This window comes from Aptenodytes patagonicus, unplaced genomic scaffold (genome assembly GCF_965638725.1).
Source record: "Aptenodytes patagonicus unplaced genomic scaffold, bAptPat1.pri.cur scaffold_168, whole genome shotgun sequence".
Taxonomy (NCBI): domain Eukaryota; kingdom Metazoa; phylum Chordata; class Aves; order Sphenisciformes; family Spheniscidae; genus Aptenodytes; species Aptenodytes patagonicus.
This window is the reverse complement of record NW_027472106.1, coordinates 62,333-80,203: the sequence shown is the minus strand read 5'-3', so window position 1 is coordinate 80,203 and position 17,871 is coordinate 62,333. Positions and strand designations below refer to the sequence as shown.

Genomic DNA, 17,871 nt, shown 5'->3' with positions numbered 1-17,871 from the left:
TGGTGGGTGTGCTGGCGGTCGTAGCGGTGGGGGTGGTCGCGGTGGCGGGCGTGGTGGCGGGTGTCTCTTTGGCGGTGGTCGATGTGGCGGGCGTGTTGGCGGGCGTAGCGGTGGGGGTGCTCGCAGTTGCGGGCGTGGTGGTGGTCGTAGCGGTGGAGGTGGTCGCGGTGGCGGGCATGGTGGCGGGCGTATCTGTGGGGGTGGTTGCGGTGGCGGTCGTGGAGGCAGGCGTAGCGGTGTGGGTGGTCGCGGTGGCGGGCGTAGCGGTGGGTGTGGTCGAGGTGGCGGGCATGGTGGCGGTCGTAGCGGTGGGGGTGGTCGCACTGGTGGTGGTCGCGGTGGCGGGCGTAGCGGTGGGGGTGGTCGCGGTGGCGGGCGTAGCGGTGGGTGTGGTCGCGGTGGCGGGCGTGGTGGCAGGTGTCTCTGTGGGGGTAGTCTCTGTGGCGGGCGTGGTGGCGGGCGTAGCGGTGGGGGTGGTTGCGGTGGCAGGCGTGTTGGCGGGCGTAGCGGTGGGGGTGGTCGCAGTGGCGGGCGTGGTGGCGGGCGTATCTGTGGGGGTGGTCGCGGTTGCGCGCGTAGTGGCGGTCGTAGCTATGGAGGTTGTCGTGGTGGCAGGCGTGGCGGTGGGGGTGGTCACCGTGTCGGGGGTGGTGACCAGCGTAGCTGTGGGGGTGGTCGCTGTATCGGGGGTGGTGGCAGGTGTCTCTCTAGGGGTAGTTGCTGTGGCGGGTGTGGTGGTGGGCGTAGCGGTGGGGGTGGTCGCGGTGGCGGGGGTGGAGGCGGGCATAGCGGTGGGGGTGGTCGCGGTGGCATTTGTAGTGGCGGGCGTAGCGGTGGGGGTTGTCGCGGTGGCAGGCGTGGTGGCATGCGTAACGGTGGGGGTGGTCGCGGTGGCGGTCGTAGTGGTGGGGGTGGTCGCGGTCGTGGGCGTGGTGGTGGGTGTAGCGGTGGGGGTGGTTGCCGTGTCGGGGGTGGTAGCGGGTGTAGCGGTGGGGGTGGTCGCAGTGCCGGGCGTGGTGGCGGTCGTAGCGGTGCGGCTGGTCGCGGTGGCGGGTGTGGTGGCGGGTGTCCCTTTGGCGGTGGTCGCTGTGGCGGGCGTGGTGGCGGGCGTAGCAGTGGGCGTGGTCGAGGTTGCGGGCGTGGTGGCGGTCGTAGCGGTGGGGGTGGTCGCAGTGCCGGGCATGGTGGCGGTCGTAGCGGAGGGGGTGGTCGCGGTGGCAGGCGTGGTGGCGGGTGTCTCTTTGGCGGTGGTCGTGGTGGCGTGCGTGGTGGCGGGCGTACTGGTGGGGGTGGTCGCCGTATCGGGTGTGGAGGCGGGCGTAGCGGTGGGGGTGGTCGCCGTGGCATTTTTAGTGGCGGGCGTAGCGGTGGGGGTCGTCGCGGTGGCAGGCGTGGTGGCGTGCGTAACGGTGGGGGTGGTCACGGTGGCGGGCGTAGCGGTGGGGGTGGTCGGAGTGGCGGGCGTGGTGGTGGGTGTCTCTGTGGGAGGGGTCGCAGTGGCGGGCATGGTGGCGGTTGTAGTGGTGGGGGTGGTCGCGGTCGTGGGGGTGGTGGTGGGTGTAGCGGTGGGGGTGGTTGCCGTGTCGGGGGTGGTAGCGGGTGTAGCGGTCGGGGTGGTCGCAGTGCCGGGCGTGGTGGCGGTCGTAGCGGTGGGTCTGGTCGCGGTGGCGGGTGTGGTGGCGGGTGTCCCTTTGGCGGTGGTCGCTGTGGCGGGCGTGGTGGCGGGCGTAGCAGTGGGCGTGGTCGAGGTTGCGGGCGTGGTGGCGGTCGTAGCGGTGGGGGTGTTTGCGGTGGCGGGCGTGGTTGCGGGCGTAGCGGTGGAGGTGGTCGCGGTGGCGGACATGGTGGCGGGCGTATCTGTGGGGGTGGTTGCGGTGGCCGGCGTAGCGGTGGAGGTGGTCACCGTGTCGGGGGTGGTGACGGGCGTAGCGGTGGGGGTGTTCGCAGTATCGGGGGTGGTGGCAGGTGTCTCTGTAGGGGTAGTCACTGTGGCGGGCGTGTTGGCGGGCGTAGCGGTGGGGGTGGTCGCTGTGGCGGGTGTGGAGTCGGGCGTAGCGGTGGGGGTGGTCGCCTTTTCGGGGGTGGTGGCGGGTGTAGCCGTGGGGGTGGTCACAGTGCCGGGCGTGGTGGCGGTCGTAGCGGTGGGGGTTGTCACGGTGGCGGGTGTGCTGGCAGTCGTAGCGGTGGGGGTGGTCGCTGTGGCGGGTGTGGTGGCAGGCGTAGCGGTGGGCGTGGTCGAGGTTGCGGGCGTGGTGGCAGTCGTAGCGGTGGGGGTGCTCGCGGTTGCGGGCGTGGTGGTGGGCGTAGCGGTGGGGGTGCTCGCGGTTGCGGGCGTGGAGGCGGGCGTAGCGTTGGGGGTGGTCGCGGTGGCGGGCATAGCGGTGGGGGTGGTCACCGTGTCGGGGGTGGTGACGGGCGTATCGGTGGGGGTGGTCGCGGTGTCGGGGGTGGTGGCATGTGTCTCTGTAGGGGTAGTCACTGTGGCGGGCGTGTTGGCGGGCGTAGCGGTGGGGGTGGTCGCGGTGGCGGGTGTGGTGGCAGGCGTAGAGGTGGGGGTGGTCGACGTGTCGGGGGTGGTAGCGGGTGTAGCGGTGGGTGTGGTTGGGGTGGCGGGCGTGGTGGCGGTTGTATCTCTGAGGGTGGTCAGGGTGGCCGGCATGGTGGCGGGCGTCTCTGTGGGGGTGGTCGTGGTGGCGGGGGTGGAGGCAGGCGTAGCTGTGGGGGTGGTCGCACTGGTGGGGGTGGTCGCGGTGGCGGGCGTAGCGGTGGGTGTGGTCGCGGTGGCGGGCGTGGTGGCAGGTGTCTCTGTGGGGGTAGTCACTGTGGCGGGCGTGTTGGCGGGCGTAGCGGTGCGGGTGGTTGCGGTGGTGGATGTGTTGGCGGGCGTAGCGGTGGGGGTGGTCGCCGTATCGGGCGTGGTGGCTGGCATAGCGGTGGGGGTGGTTGCGGTGGCGGGCGTGTTGGCGGGCATAGCGGTGGGGGTGGTCGCCGTATCGGGCGTGGAGGTGGGTGTAGCGGCGGGGGTGGTCGCGGTGGCGGGCCTATCTGTGGGGGTGGTCTGGGTGTCACAAGGGCCTTTGGATCTTGACCCGATGCTCTGATGGCTACGTGCACGCGGGGCCCACAGATGGGGTGCCACCCCCCTCCCAGGACAGGCACCGACAGCCTCCAGTCGCCCTTGAGGGGTGCCCTCCCACCATCCCCTACGTGTCACGCACCTGCCCTGGCCCCACAAACACCCACATCCCCCAAAACCCATTGACCCCCAAACACCCACATCCACCATAGACCAACATCCCTCAAACACCCGCCACTGCTTCTCCAAAGACCTCCCCCAGACCTCTAAAGACCCCCAGCTGAGTCCCAAAACCCCATCGACCTCTAAAGACCCACATCCACAAGAGACCCACATCCACAAGATACGCACCACCCCCCCAAAGACCTGCCCTTGGTCCTCCAAAGATGCCCCCAGACCTCTAAAGACCCCCAGCTGAGTCCCAAAACTCCATCAACCTCCAAAGACCCCAATTCATGCTCCTTTCATGCCAAAACCAGACCTGCAGCACCGGGTCCCAAAGACCCATGGACCTCCAAAGACCCACATCCACAAAAGAACAACATCCCCCCAGAGACCTGCCCTTGGTTCTCCAAAGATGCCCCCAAGGCTCCCAAGACCCCCAGCTGGGTCCCAAAGACCCATGAACCCCCCCACAGACCCATGCACCTCCAAAGACCCCAATTCATGCTCCTTTGATGCCAAAACCAGACCTGCAGCACGGGGGCCTTGCAGGACCCCTGGTCTCACCCCATGCCCAAGCTTGCAGTCCTCAGGGTGCCCCCACAGTGACGTGACTGCAGCGGTGGGATGGGAGGTCCCAGCACCAGCAGCACCCACCTCTCACGATGACCAGGAAGCAGATGCACACCATGGCCACGCTGCCCCACAGACGACCCCCCATCTCTCCAGATCTCGGAGTAGGGGGGGGAGCTTGGCTCGTTGATCCGCCACCAACCGTGGGTGCAGCAGGAATGGGACACGGAGGGTCACCGTGGGACCTTTGGTCACAGATAAGATGTAGGAGGAATGAAACCTGAGCCACAGGTGCTGGGAGCAAAGGGGCAGGTGCCTACACCCATTTCCCGGCAGAGACGTCGCCCTACGGGATACGCCGTGCCATGGGGTGCCCAACACCCTCCCCTAAGGTCCATGAGACCCCCCTGGGCATGTCCCAGTATCTCCAAGACCCTGTCCTGTCCCCACCAGCCCCGGCTGTGGCTTGTCCCCAGTGTGGAGGGAGGCTGGGTCCAGGAGCAGGATGGGGACAGGGGTGTGATGGGAATGGGGACGTGGGGTGGGGAGGTGGGACATGGGATGAGGACGTGGGAGATGGGATGGGGACACGGGACAGGGCTGGGACGGTAGCACCGGGCTGGGGACATGAGATGGCAATGGGGTACCTGGCCAGTCCTAGATGCCCCCTGCCCCAACCAATCCCCTACACAGGACTTGGGGACCCAACCAATCCCATATAGCCCCTGCCTGAGCCCCCACAGAGGATGGAGGCAGCTGCCTGCTCCTCTATGACCCCACCCTGCTGCCACCAAGCCCTTTGGAGACCCCATAGAGGGGGACATGGAGAAGGGACACCTTGGGCGCAGTTGGGGCCATGGTGGCTGGGGGGTCATGGCGGTGACACTCTAGGGGGTGCTGGTGTCCCCACAGTGTCCCCACCCAGGGTTGGGAGCAGCTCCTGGTAGGAAGCCACCCAGCGCCCAGAAGTAATCGGGGCCACCTGAGGGTGTCACCAACTGAGGGACACGCACAAACGCTTCCTTGGGTGCGTGTCACACCCCCACGCCAAGTGATGTGTCCCTGTGGGTGACAAGGGGTCCCGTGTGGGGACACAGGCATGGGAAGGGACAAGCTGAGGTGGTCTCTAAGGGTGGGGGGGCACTGGGACACCCTCGTGGGGTGGCAGTACCATGGGCGGAGGTGACACTGCCGTGGGGTGGCAGCACCCCAGGGTGGCCATGCCATGGGGTGACAGCACCATGGGGTGACAGCACCGTAGGGTGTCCCTGCCATGACCGTGCTGTGAGGTGACAGCACCTCGTCAATGCGTGTGAGTTTGGGTCTGTGTGAGGCTTTGGGGTGAATCTCTTCAGTTTTGGGGTACAGTGTCAGCTTGGGGTGGATCCATGGGGGTTTGGGGTCAATCCATGGGGGTCAGTTTTGGGGTGGATCCCGGTGGTTTTGGGGTACAGTGACGCGTTGGGGTGGATCCATGGGTTTCTGGGGTACAGTGCCCATTCTGGGGTGAATCTGTGCAGTACTGGGGGCTGAGTTGGATGTGCTGCCACCCCTGGACCCCCCTGGACCCCCCTGGCCCCTCAGGAAGGCACCGAGACCCGGCTGAGTCACCCCAGCCTGAGTCAGCCCGCCCCTGGGCTGGGGGGATCTTCGGCGGGGGCTGGAGGTGGGATGGGGTTGCTGGGATGGAGGTGCTGGGTGTGGCAGTGCTGGGATGGGGGGGCTATGGGGCACTGGGGGGTCTATTGGGGACCTATGGGCACTGGTGGGGTCTATGTGGGACCTATGGGGCACTGGGAGCGCTGGGGGTTCTATGGGGAATCTGTGGAACTCTGGGGGGGATCTACAGGGCACTGGAGATGACACCGGGGCAGGTGTCGGGCCCACTCCTGGCACTGTTTCCACCTGGGTTATTTTTACCCCGGGGCGGTTTGGCCGCCGTCCCGTTCCCTCCTCCGCCACGTCCGGAAATGCCTCTCGGAAGGACCCAGGCATTTGGCCAAGATGCCCGGCGTTCCCGACCCCTCCGGCCAAGGGAACCCAGGCGGCCGGGCACCCACAGAAGACACCATGAGCTCTGCACCTACCACTGTTACCAGCACCCTTGCACCCACCACAGCCACCAGCACCTCTGAACCCTCCACAGACCTCAGCACAGCTGTTCCCACCGTGGCCACCACCACCTCTGCTCCCACCACACCTACCCGCACCTCTGCACCCACTACAGACACCAGCACCTCTGCATCTACCGTGGTGGCATCAGATTCCTCTCCACTCACCACAACAGTCTCCAGGTCTTCCGCACCCTCCACCAACTGCTCTTCCATCACCATCTCCTCTTCCATCACCATCTCCACCACCACTGCAACCACCTCCACCAATGTGACCAGGTCTACTGTCCACACCTCTTCATCCATCATATCCACCACGATTTCACGTCCCAACAACATGACTTCACCTCCCACCACCGCCATGACCAGTCCTACTGTCAACACCTCTTCATCCCTCAAGTCCACCACGAGTTCACCTCACACCGCCACCACTCCTCTCCGTCCCACCACCACTCCAGGTACATGCCAGCCCAGCTTTTGCTCCAGGCACGATGGCCAGATTCCTTCCCCTTCATTTTGGGTCCCTCCCTTGGCTTGTTTTTTCCAGGGATCTGCAATAACGGGGGTACTTGGGTGGACGGCCGCTGCACGTGCCCCCTCGGTTTCAGGGGTGACACGTGTGATCACCTCAGTAACACCATCGAAACAAACGCTGGTAGGAAATCCTTCTTGTTGGGGTTCATCCAGTGCAGGACAAAATCTGCTGGGGAAGGAGCAACAGTGGGGGCTGTCTGGCGGGGGGTGTGTGTGGAAGGATGAACCAAGTGTGGCCATAGCACAAGCAACCTTCTCCCTAACCAGGGCACAGCCCCACAGCACCCAAAACTGTGGGCAGAGGGGATGATTACAGCGTGTGCTGACCACCCTGGGCGAGGGCAGGACCAGGGTCCATGCAGGGGGACCAGATAGGAAGAGCAGGGGATGGGGCAACAAGGCAGGTCCAAGCCACAGCCAGGAGCTGGGATCAGAGATGGGTCCAGAGGTTGATCACTCACAACAGAGCTCAAACAAGCTTTGGGTGTGCTGGGCTGAGCTCAAATGCAGCTCCTGGGCGAATGAGCAGAGGGTGGAGGTCCCATCTGCCCCAGCACTGTGGGAGAGCCCGAACCCCCTTCAGGGGGTGGCCTTGACCCCATAGCAGGGGTCCTCCTCCTGTTCTCGTGAGCACTTCTAGGGTCATGACCCCACTTCCAGGTCATGACCCCACTCTTCAGGTGGTGACCTCGCTAATTGTCATCACTGGGCAGGTCACGACCTCACACCCATTGGCACTTTCAGGCCATGACCCTGCCTCCAGGCTCATGTCCCCACTTCCCTCCCTCCCCAAACTCACTTCAAGGCTGAGGATCCCCCCCCTAAAACTGGCACTGCACCCCCCTCTTTCTTCCCAATAAAGACGCGGGGAAAAGCTCTGGTGACACTGGTTTCTACTGGGACAACCCCAATGTAGACTTGGGGAGGGTGCAAGAGGCCGTTACCGCCCCTTTTGCAGCCCTTTTTGGGGGTGACACCCCCCCCACGCCAAACGCTACTCACCCAGGACCCCCACCCTGCTGCCTATGGGGGACCCTGCTGCCCATGGGGAACCCTGCTACTCCACACCAGAACCTGCCAGGTAGGATTGGGGCCACACCCGCCCACAGCCCCAGGGTATTTTCATCAGCACTTGGACTTTGTCCCCCCACACACCTCCTAGCTGACAGGTAAGGTGAGGGGAAAAAAAAAAAAAAATTGCTAATTTTAGCACTCGGGGACAGGACGGAGCGCGAATTGGCCAGCTGACCAAGCAATGGCATGCGAGCTAGGGCACGCTTCCGCCTTTCCCACCCACAACCCCACCCCCCACCCGTGTGGGAACCGCAGTGATCCTGGAGTGACAAGCCCCGAGGATACCTGCATGGGGTGGAGGCGATGCTCGGAGGGGTGACCCCAGACCCCGTTTCCTTCCTCACACGTCCCACCATCCATGGGTGGTACCACCTTGGGACCCCCTCAGTGTCCCCCACCCCCCAAAACCAGCACAGCTGCCATCCACCCCACAGCCCTTTGGCCCCTTCCCCGTGGGGAGGCTGGGGAGGAGGCATGGATGAACCTCCGGGCTGACATTTAACCCCGGGGGCGGGGACGAGGACAAATTCTCCCATGTGCGTCACCCATCGGACTTGCACCTTTGGGGTGATCCGATGGCAATTCCTAATTGCTCACGCAGCAATTAACTCATCTCGAATGTTTTCCCTTCCTGTTTTGGGGGTGGTTTTGGCATGATTTGCGTCCCACCACCTTCAGCCAAGCCCACATCCCCCCCACGGGGCACGGGACCGCCTTGCATGTCCCCGACAGGACGCAGAAACAGGCAGGTGACAATAAAATTAGTGGTTTATTCAACTATTAAAAGCGCTGTTGTAAACAGCCGTGCAGGGAGGAAGAGGATGGTGGATTTCCCAGCACTTGCCATCCCGAGACCCCCACCCACCCCATGTCCCCCTCTGCTCGCTGCTGGCTCTTGAGTGGCTCCACTCAGGGGATGACGATGTGGGAGGGTCGCTGGATGTTGATCTGGGGAGGAAGGAGAGATGGGGGTGAGATGGGGGGGGGGCTGTCCCCACCGCAGCGGGTGGGGGGACAGCATCAGGGTCCAGGGGACATGGCACCCACCTTCTGCGAGGTGTCCACTCTCTCCAGGTTGATGTAGGTAGTGCTGGGGGTCTCCATGGCTGTGGGGTGGAAGGAGAGGTGGCATGGACCCCCAGCAGCTCCCCGGGTGCCGCAGCACCCCCAACCCTCTCCCCCCCAACCCACTCCCACCCAGACCCCCACCAGCCCCGTTACCTTCCCACGTAGCTCCCTGGTTGCTGGCGGCAAACCCCTGGGAGCCGGTCCAGCTCTCCTCTGTGCTGCGGTACGGCTCCGAGCGGGAAGTCAGCTTATCCCTGTGCGATGGGACGGAGACGGGTGAGAACCAGGCACGGTCCCCATCGGATCCCCCCCGACCCCACGGCAATGCACTTGCCTGTCCTCTTCCTTCTGCCTCCGAGCCCGCACCAGGAAGGCGGTGAAGATGGCGATGGCCACGACCAACCCAGCCACCGGTACCCCTGCGGCCACGCCCACCTTGCTGACCCGTGAGCTGCAGGCGCTGTCTTGGTACCAGAATGCCGACTGGTCCGAGCACCTGGTGGGGATGTCCAGGTGGTGAGAGCGATGCCGGCTTCACCCCAAACCCAGGGGGGCACCCGTTTTGGGGGGGTGGATGCACAACAGGATGCTTACTCGCACTGTGGGCCTGAGCGTGGCACGACGCATGTGCCGTGGACACAGGGGTATGGGTCGGCAGATTGTTTGTCACATCTGGTGATGCAGAGGACGCCGGTGGCAGTGACGAGCGGGGAGTAGTAGGACTTGAAATCCTCCAGGACGTGGCTGTCGCACAGACCTAAGGGTGGAGGTGCACGGCTCAGGGTGCGTGGGGACGTGGTTTGGGGGGTCCTGGGGTGGGGACAAATGCCCTGTGGGCTCACTTACTTGTTTCCACCTCTTGCACCTTGTAGTTGGTGACGTTGGTGAATGCAGCGTTGAAACACAAAGGACCTGGGATGGAGAGAGCAGCTGCTGGTGGGCGCCCTTGGGCTCAAGCCCCCCAACAAGGACCTTGTCCTGGTGCCAAGTGACGCGTGGGGGGTGACCACCACCATCACTCACAGTCGTTTCCTTGACAGCTTTCGTTGCAGGCAGTGTAGTTGCTGAAGGAGCTGACAAGGTTCTTGGAGATGCTCTCCACCGTCTCGTTGGCCGTGATGCTGGCGAGCACCTTCAGGAGGACCGTGTAGTTCACCACGATGCTGCCCTGGCTGCAAGAAGAAGGGGCACCGGTGGCTCAGCAGGGCTAGGCTGCGGTCCCACACTGCAGGGGACCCAACTGGGACCAGTTTGGGGTCCCCAGTGTGGAGGGAAAGCGTGGCCACTGTTACATGGGGCTGGACCATCCTGGGGGAGCCCCAGGGACAGAACATGGCTTGGAGGGATGTGGATGCCCCATCCTTGGAAAGCACCACCTCAAATGGACACCCCCGTGGGTCCCTTCACCCCCAAATCACCCTGCTGGAGCAGAGGGAGGGCGTCAGTACCCCATGAGGACACACCACCCGGCCCCTGGTAGGCACTCACGTCAGTTTGTCGATCACCACATCTTGGTAGCCCTCTATATGCTTGTAAAGCTCCCTCATCTGGAAGACAAAGAGAAGCCGTGGGGAGATCTGGGCACCAGCCTCGTCAGGCCCCAAATACCTCCCCCAGGGGTGCTGCCCCAGCATGGGGATGCCCCCGGTGTCACTGTGCCCTGACCTGCTCCTTGAACTCCTTCTCGAAGACCTGGAAAGCTGCAGAGGACTTATCTTTGAGTTCTCCTGTAAAATTCCTGTTGTAGACCTTCGTTTTCATCTCCACCGTTGCATTCACCGTCACTTTGCCAAGCAAAGGAGACCCATCAGCAAGAGACTTGGGCGTCTCCATCCCACCCCCAGTGCCTTTGGTCAGGGGACCAGGTCGGTCCCTCCATGGTGGCCCCATTCCCACGTTGGTCCCTCTGAGGTGACCTCAGCCCGGGTACTGGGTTGGTGGCCCCCCACGGCAGCCCCGGTGTGGTGTAGCCCAGCTGGGGATGACTCCCTACCATCTTTGACCTCGATGATCTCCTTGGCGAACTGGCACTCAGCGCCCTGGAAATTTTCGGTGCATTGGCAAAGGCCGTTGGCCCAGGTGCCACCATTTTGGCAGATGGCCGCCTCACAGTAGACGCCGTAGTACCCGCCGGGACATATGCACCTGATACCGTCCCACGTGGCCCCGTTCTGGCATTGACCTGGAAGAGGCACCAAGGACATGGGTGCTGTGACACAGTCCGGAGAAACTCCAGGAGTGCAAAGCCCCCTGGAGAATGCTTGGGGCATGGTGGGAGAGAGATGGCTAGGTGGTGTCACCAAGAAGGAAGACTCACCTGGATTGCTGGTGGTCGTGGTGGAGGTGGTGGTGGTGGCTTCAGCGGTAGGGACAGTGGTGGGAGAGGCCATAGTGGTGAAGGTGTAGGGGGTGGTCATAGTGGTAGGGACGGCGGTGGGGGTTGCTGTAGTGGTGGTGCTGGGAATGGTGGTCATACTGGTAGAGAGAGTGGTGGGGGCGGAGGTTGTAGTGCTGGGGACGGGGGTGGTGGTGATAGAGGTGGGGGCGGCGGTGGTGGTGGCGGTCATCGGGGGGGCGGCGGTTGTGGTGGCGGTGGTCGAGGGGGCGGCGGTGGTGGTGGCGGGTGTCGGGGGGGCACCGGTGGTGGTGGTGGCGGCAGGGGCGGCGGTGGTGGTGGCCGTCGTCGGGGGGGCGGCCGTGGTGGTAGCAGTCGTCGGGGGGGCTGCGGTGGTGGTCGGGGGGGCGGTGGTGGTGGCAGTCGTCGGGGGGACAGTGGTGGTGGCGGCGGTGGTGGTGGTGGTCGTCGGGGGGGCGGAGGTGCTGGTGGCAGTCGTTGGGGGGGCGGCGGTGGTGGTTGTCGGGGGGGCGGCGGTGGTGGTGGTGTGGGCGGCGGTGGTGGTGGCGGTCGTCGGGGGGGAGGCCGTGGTGGTGGCGGGGGCGGCGGTGGTGGTGACGGTCGTTTTGGGGGCGGCGGTGGTGGTGGCGGGGGTGGCGGTGGTGGTGGCGGTCGTCGGGGGGGTGGTGGTGGTGGTGGCGGTTGTCGGGGAGGCCGTGGTGGGGGCGGGGGCAGCGGTCGTTCTGGCGGTCATCAGGGGGGCGGCGGTGGTGGTGGCGGTTGTCGGGGGGGCGGCGGTGGTGGTGCCGGGGGCGGTGGTGGTGGCGGTCGTCGGGGGGGCGGCGGTGGTGGTGGCAGTTGTCGGGGGGACGGTGGTCGTGGTGGCGGGGGCGGCAGTGGTGGTGGCCGTCGTCGGGGGGGTGGCTGTCGTGGTAGCGGTCATCGGGGGGACGGCGGTGGTGGTGGTGGCGGGGGTGGCATTGGTGGTGGCCGTCGTCGTGGGGGCGGCAGTGGTGGTGGCGGGGGTGGTGGTGGTGGTGGCGGTCGTCAGGGGGGCGGCGGTGGTGGTAGCGGTCGTCGGGGGGACGGCGGTGGTGGTGGTGGCGGGAGTGGCATTGGTGGTGGCCGTCGTCCTGGGGGCGGCGGTGGTGGTGGTGGTCGTCGGGGTGGTGGCGGTGGTGGTGGTGGTCGTTGGGGGGGCAGTGGTGGTGGTGGCGGGGGCGGCGGTCGTTGTGGCAGTCGTCGGGGGGGCGGCTGTGGTCCTGGCGGTCGTCAGGGGGGCCGTTGTGTGGGCGGCGGTCGTTGTGGTGGTCATCGGGGGGGCGGCGGTGGTGATGGCTGCAGTCGTCGCGGTGGAGCCGGTGGTGGTGGTGGCAGGGGTGGCAGTGGTGCTGCCGGTCGTCGGGGGGGTCGTGGTGGTGGTACCGGGGGCGGTGGTGGTGCCGGTCGTCGGGGGGGTCGCGGTGGTGGTACCGGGGGCGGTGGTGGTGGCGGTCATCGGGGAGGCCGTGGTGGTGGCAGGGGCAGCGGTGGTGTTGGCGGTCGTTGGGGGGGCGGCCGTGGTGGTGGCGGGGGCGGCGGTAGTGGTGGCGGTCATCGGGGGGGCGGCGGTGGTGGTGGCGGTCGTCGGGGGGGCGGCGGTGGTGCTGGCGGTCGTTGGGGGTGCGGCGGTGGTGCTGGCGGTCATCGGGGGGGAGGCCGTGGTGGTGGCGGTCGTCAGGGAGGCCGTGGTTATGGCAGGGGCGGCGGTGGTGGTGGCGGTCGTCGGGGGGGCCGTGGTTATGGCGGGGGCGGCGGTGGTGGTGGCGGTCGTCGGGGGGGCGGCGGTGGTGGTGGCAGGGGCGGCGGTGGTGGTGGCCGTCGTCGGGGGGGCGGTGGTGGTGGTGGCGGTCGTCGGGGGGGCGGTGGTGGTGGTGGCAGGGCCGGTGGTGGTGGCGGTCGTCGGGAGGGCGGCAGTGGTGGTGGCGGGGGCGGCGGTGGTGGTGGCGGTCATCGGGGGAGAGGCCGTGTTGGTGGCGGTTGTCGGGGGGGCGGCGGTGGTGGTGGCGGTCGTCGGGGAGGCCGTGGTGGTGGCGGGGGCGGTGGTGGTGGTCGTGGGGGAGGCGGTGGTGGTGGCGGTCGTCGGGGGGGCGTTGGTGGTGGTGGCGGTCATCGGGGGGGCGGCCGTAGTGGTAGTGGCGGTCGTCGGGGAGGCCGTGGTGGTGGCGGGGGCGGCGGTGGTGGTGGCGGTCATCAGGGGGGCGGTGGTGGTGGTGGTAGTCATCGGGGGGGCGGCCGTAGTGGTAGCGGTCGTCGGGGGGACGGCGGTGGTGGTCCGGGGGGCGGCGGTGGTGGTGGCGGTCGTCGGGGGGGCGGCAGTTGTGGTGGCGGGTGCGGCGGTGGTGGTGGCGGTCGTCGGGGGGGCGGCAGTTGTGGTGGCGGGTGCGGCGGTGGTGGTGGCGGCAGTCGTCGGGGGAGTGGTGGTGGTGGTGGTGGTGGCGGTGGTGGTGGCGGTCGTTGGAGGGGCGGCGGTGGTGGTGGCCGTCGTCGGGGAGGCGGCTGTGGTGGTATCGGTCATCGGGGGGACGGCGTTGGTGGTGGTGGCGGGGGCGGTGGTGGTGGCGGTCGTTGTGGGGGAGGCCGTGGTGGTGGCGGTCATCGGGGAGGCCGTGGTGGTCGCGGGGGCAGCGGTGGTGGTGGTGGCTGCTGTTGGGGGGATGGCGGTGGTGGTGGTGGTGGCGGCGGTGGTGGTGGCAGTCGTCGCGGGGGCAGCATTTGTGGTGGCAATCGTCGGGGGGGCTGCGGTGGTGGTGGCGGTCGTCGGGGGAACGGCGGTGGTGGTGGCGGTCGTCGGGGGGGCGTTGGTGGTGGTGGTTTTCATCGGGGGGGCGGCCGTAGTGGTAGTGGTCGTCGGGGGGACGGCGGTGGTGGTCCGGGGGGCGGCGGTGGTGGTGGCGGTCGTCGGGGGAATGGCGGTGGTGGTGGCGGTCGTCGGGGGGGCGGCGGTGGTGGTGGCTGGGGCGGCGGTGGTGGTGGCGGTCGTCGGGGGGGCGGCGCTGGTGGTGGCGGGGGTGGTGGTGGTGGTCGCGGTCGTTGGGGGGGCGGCGGTGGTGGTCGCAGTCGTTGGGGGGATGGCGGTGGTGCTGGCTGTCATCAGGGGGGCGGCGGTGGTGGTGGCGGTCGTTGGGGGGGCGGCGGTGGTGCTGGCCGTCGTCGGGGAGGCGGCTGTGGTCGTAGTGGTCATCGGGGGGACGGCGTTGGTGGTGGTGGTGGGGGCGGCGTTGGTGGTGGCCGTTGTCGGGGGGGCGGCGGTGGTTCTGGCGGTTGTTGGGGGGATGGCGGTGGTGGTGGCGTGGGCGGCGGTGGTGGTGGTGGTCGTCGGGGGGGTGGCGGTGGTGGTGGAGGTCGTCGGGGAGGCTGTGGTGGGGGCAGGGGCAGCGGTCGTTGTGTCAGTCGTCGGGGGGGCGGCCATGGTCCTGGCGGTCGTCGGGGGGGCCGTGGTGTGGGCGGTGGTCGTTGTGGTGGTCGTCGGGGGGGCGGCGGTGGTGGTGGCGGGGGCGGCGGTGGTGGTGGCGGTCGTCGGGCGGACGGCAGTAGTGGTGGAGGGGGTAGAGGTGGTGGTGGCGGTCGTCGGGGGGGAGGCTGTGTTGGTGGCGGTCGTCGGGGGGTGGCGGTGGTGGTGGCGGTCGTCGGGGAGGCCGTGGTGGTGGTGGCGGCTGTTGGGGGGACCACGGTGGTGGTGGTGGGGGCGGCGGTGGTGGTGGTGGTCGTCGGGGGGGCGGCCGTGGTGGTGGCGGGTGCGGCGGTGGTGGTGGCGGCAGTCGTCGGGGGGGCGGCGGTGGTGGTGGTGGGGGCGGTGGTAATGGCGATCGTTGGAGGGGCGGCGGTGGTGGTGGCGGTCATCGGGGAGGCGGCTGTGGTGGTAGCGGTCGTCGGGGGGACGGCGTTGGTGGTGGTGGCGGGGGCGGCGGTGGTGGTGGTGGTCGTCGGGGGAGAGGCCGTGGTGGTGGCGGTCGTCGGGGGGGCGGCGGTGGTGGTGGCATCATCTATGCGGGGTAGGTCACAAGATTGGGGTGTCACAAGGGCCTTTGGATCTTGACCCGATGCTCTGATGGCTTCGTGCACGCGAGGCCCACAGATGGGGTGCCACCCCCCTCCCAGGACAGGCACCGACAGCCTCCAGTCGCCCTTGAGGGGTGCCCTCCCACCATCCCCTACGTGTCACACACCTGCCCTGGCCCCACAAACACCCACACCCCCCAAAACCCATTGACCCCCAAACACCCACATCCACCATAGACCAACATCCCCCAAACACCTGCCACTGCTTCTCCAAAGACATCCCCCAGACCTCTAAAGACCCCCAGCTGAGTCCCAAAACCCCATCGACCTCCAAAGACCCACGTCCACAAGACACCCACATCCACAAGATACGCACAACCCCCCCAAAGACCTGCCCTTGGTCCTCCAAAGATGCCCCCAAGGCTCCCAAGACCCCCAGCTGGGACCCAAAGACCCACGGACCTCCAAAGACCCACATCCACCATAGACCAACATCCCCCAAACACCTGCCACTGCTTCCCCAAAGACCTCCCCCAGACCTCTAAAGACCCCCAGCTGAGTCCCAAAACCCCATCGACCTCCAAAGACCCACATCCACAAAAGAACAACATCCCCCCAGAGACGGGCCCTTGGTTCTCCAAAGATGCCCCCAAGGCTCCCAAGACCCCCAGCTGGGTCCCAAAGACCCATGAACCCCCCCACAGACCCATGCACCTCCAAAGACCCCAATTCATGCTCCTTTGATGCCAAAACCAGACCTGCAGCACGGGGGCCTTGCAGGACCCCTGGTCTCACCCCATGCCCAAGCTTGCAGTCCTCAGGGTGCCCCCACAGTGACGTGACTGCAGCGGTGGGATGGGAGGTCCCAGCACCAGCAGCACCCACCTCTCACGATGACCAGGAAGCAGATGCACACCATGGCCACGCTGCCCCACAGACGACCCCCCATCTCTCCGGATCTCGGAGTAGGGGGGGAGCTTGGCTCATTGATCCGCCACCAACCGTGGGTGCAGCAGGAATGGGACACGGAGGGTCACCGTGGGACCTTTGGTCACAGGTAACACGTAGGAGGGATGAAACCTGAGCCACAGGTGCCGGGAGCAAAGGGGCGGGTGCCAACACCCATTTCCCAGCAGAGACATTGCCCTATGGGACACACCTTGCCATGGGGTGCCCAACACCCTCCCCTAAGGTCCATGAGACCCCCCTGGGCATGTCCCAGCATCTCCAAGACCCTGTCCTGTCCCCACCAGCCCCGGCCGTGGCTTGTCCCCACTGTGGAGGGAGGCTGGGGCCAGGAGCAGGATGGGGACAGGGGTGTGATGGGAATGGGGACATGGGGTGGGGAGGTGGGACGTGGGATGAGGACGTGGGAGATGGGATGGGGACACGGGACAGGGCTGGGACGGTAGCACCAGGCTGGGGACATGAGATGGCAATGGGGTACCTGGCCAGTCCTAGATGCCCCCTGCCCCAACCAATCCCCTACAGAGGACTTGGGGACCCAACCAATCCCATATAGCCCCTGCCTGAGCCCCCACAGAGGATGGAGGCAGCTGCCTGCTCCTCTATGACCCCACCCTGCTGCCACCAAGCCCTTTGGAGACCCCATAGAGGGGGACATGGAGAAGGGACACCTTGGGCGCAGTTGGGGCCACGGTGGCTGGGGGGTCATGGCGGTGACACTCTAGGGGGTGCTGGTGTCCCCACAGTGTCCCCACCCAGGGTTGGGAGCAGCTCCTGGTAGGAAGCCACCCAGTGCCCAGAAGTAATCGGGGCCACCTGAGGGTGTCACCAACTGAGGGACACGCACAAACACTTCCTTGGGTGCGTGTCACACCCCCACACCAAGTGATGTGTCCCCGAGAGTGACAAGGGGTCCCGTGTTGGGACACAGGCATGGGAAGGGACAAGCTGAGGTGGTCTCTAAGGGTGGGGGGGCACTGGGACACCCTCATGGGGTGGCAGTGCAATGGGCGGAGGTGACACTGCCGTGGGGTGGCAGCACCCCAGGGTGGCCATGCCATGGGGTGACAGCACCGTAGGGTGTCCCTGCCATGACCGTGCTGTGAGGTGACAGCACCTCGTCAATGCGTGTGAGTTTGGGTCTGTGTGAGGCTTTGGGGTGAATCTCTTCAGTTTTGGGGTACAGTGTCAGCTTGGGGTGGATCCATGGGGGTTTGGGGTCAATCCATGGAGGTTTGGGGGCCACGTCAGTTTTGGGGTGGATCCCAGTGGTTTTGGGGTACAGTGACGCGTTGGGGTGGATCCATGGGTTTCTGGGTTACAGTGCCCATTCTGGGGTGAACCCGTGCAGGATTGGGGGCTGAGTTGGATGTGCTGCCACCCCTGGACCCCCCTGGCCCCACAGGAAGGCACCGAGACCCGGCTGAGTCACCCCAGCCTGAGTCAGCCCGCCCCCGGGCTGGGGGGATCTTCGGGGGGGGCTGGAGGTGGGATGGGGTTGCTGGGATGGAGGTGCTGGGTGTGGCAGTGCTGGGATGGGGGGGCTATGGGGCACTGGGGGGTCTATGGGGGATCTATGGGCACTGGTGGGGTCTGTGTTGGACCTATGGCGCACTGGGAGCGCTGGGGGGTCTATGGGGAATCTGTGGAACTCTGGGGGGATCTACAGGGCACTGGAGATGACACCGGGGCAGGTGTTGGGCCCACTCCTGGCACTGTTTCCACCCGGGTTATTTTTACCCCGGGGGCGGTTTGGCCGCCGTCCCGTTCCCTCCTCCGCCACGTCCGGAAATGCCTCTCGGAAGGACCCAGGCATTTGGGCAAGATGCCCGGCGTTCCCGACCCCTCCGGCCAAGGGAACCCAGGCGGCCGGGCACCCACAGAAGACACCATGAGCTCTGCACCTACCGCTGTTACCAGCACCCCTGCAC

The 17,871-nt window shown here is 66.5% G+C and overlaps 1 protein-coding gene across 1 annotated transcript in view; it reads right to left on the bottom strand.

Moving 5' to 3' along the window:
- Window positions 1-8,439: 8,439 nt before the first annotated feature.
- Window positions 8,440-17,871, bottom strand: part of LOC143173599 (uncharacterized) — a gene marked incomplete at its 5' end in the record, with an annotated part of 28,501 nt that continues 19,069 nt past the window's right edge. Inside the window, 11 exons of the mRNA XM_076363862.1 lie at window positions 8,440-8,478; window positions 8,578-8,636; window positions 8,752-8,852; window positions 8,933-9,094; window positions 9,193-9,355; window positions 9,445-9,510; window positions 9,622-9,770; window positions 10,087-10,145; window positions 10,264-10,382; window positions 10,592-10,780; window positions 10,916-13,675. Of these exons, the coding sequence (XP_076219977.1) occupies window positions 8,440-8,478; window positions 8,578-8,636; window positions 8,752-8,852; window positions 8,933-9,094; window positions 9,193-9,355; window positions 9,445-9,510; window positions 9,622-9,770; window positions 10,087-10,145; window positions 10,264-10,382; window positions 10,592-10,780; window positions 10,916-13,675 (3,866 nt within the window). The remainder of the gene's footprint in view (window positions 8,479-8,577; window positions 8,637-8,751; window positions 8,853-8,932; window positions 9,095-9,192; window positions 9,356-9,444; window positions 9,511-9,621; window positions 9,771-10,086; window positions 10,146-10,263; window positions 10,383-10,591; window positions 10,781-10,915; window positions 13,676-17,871) is intronic.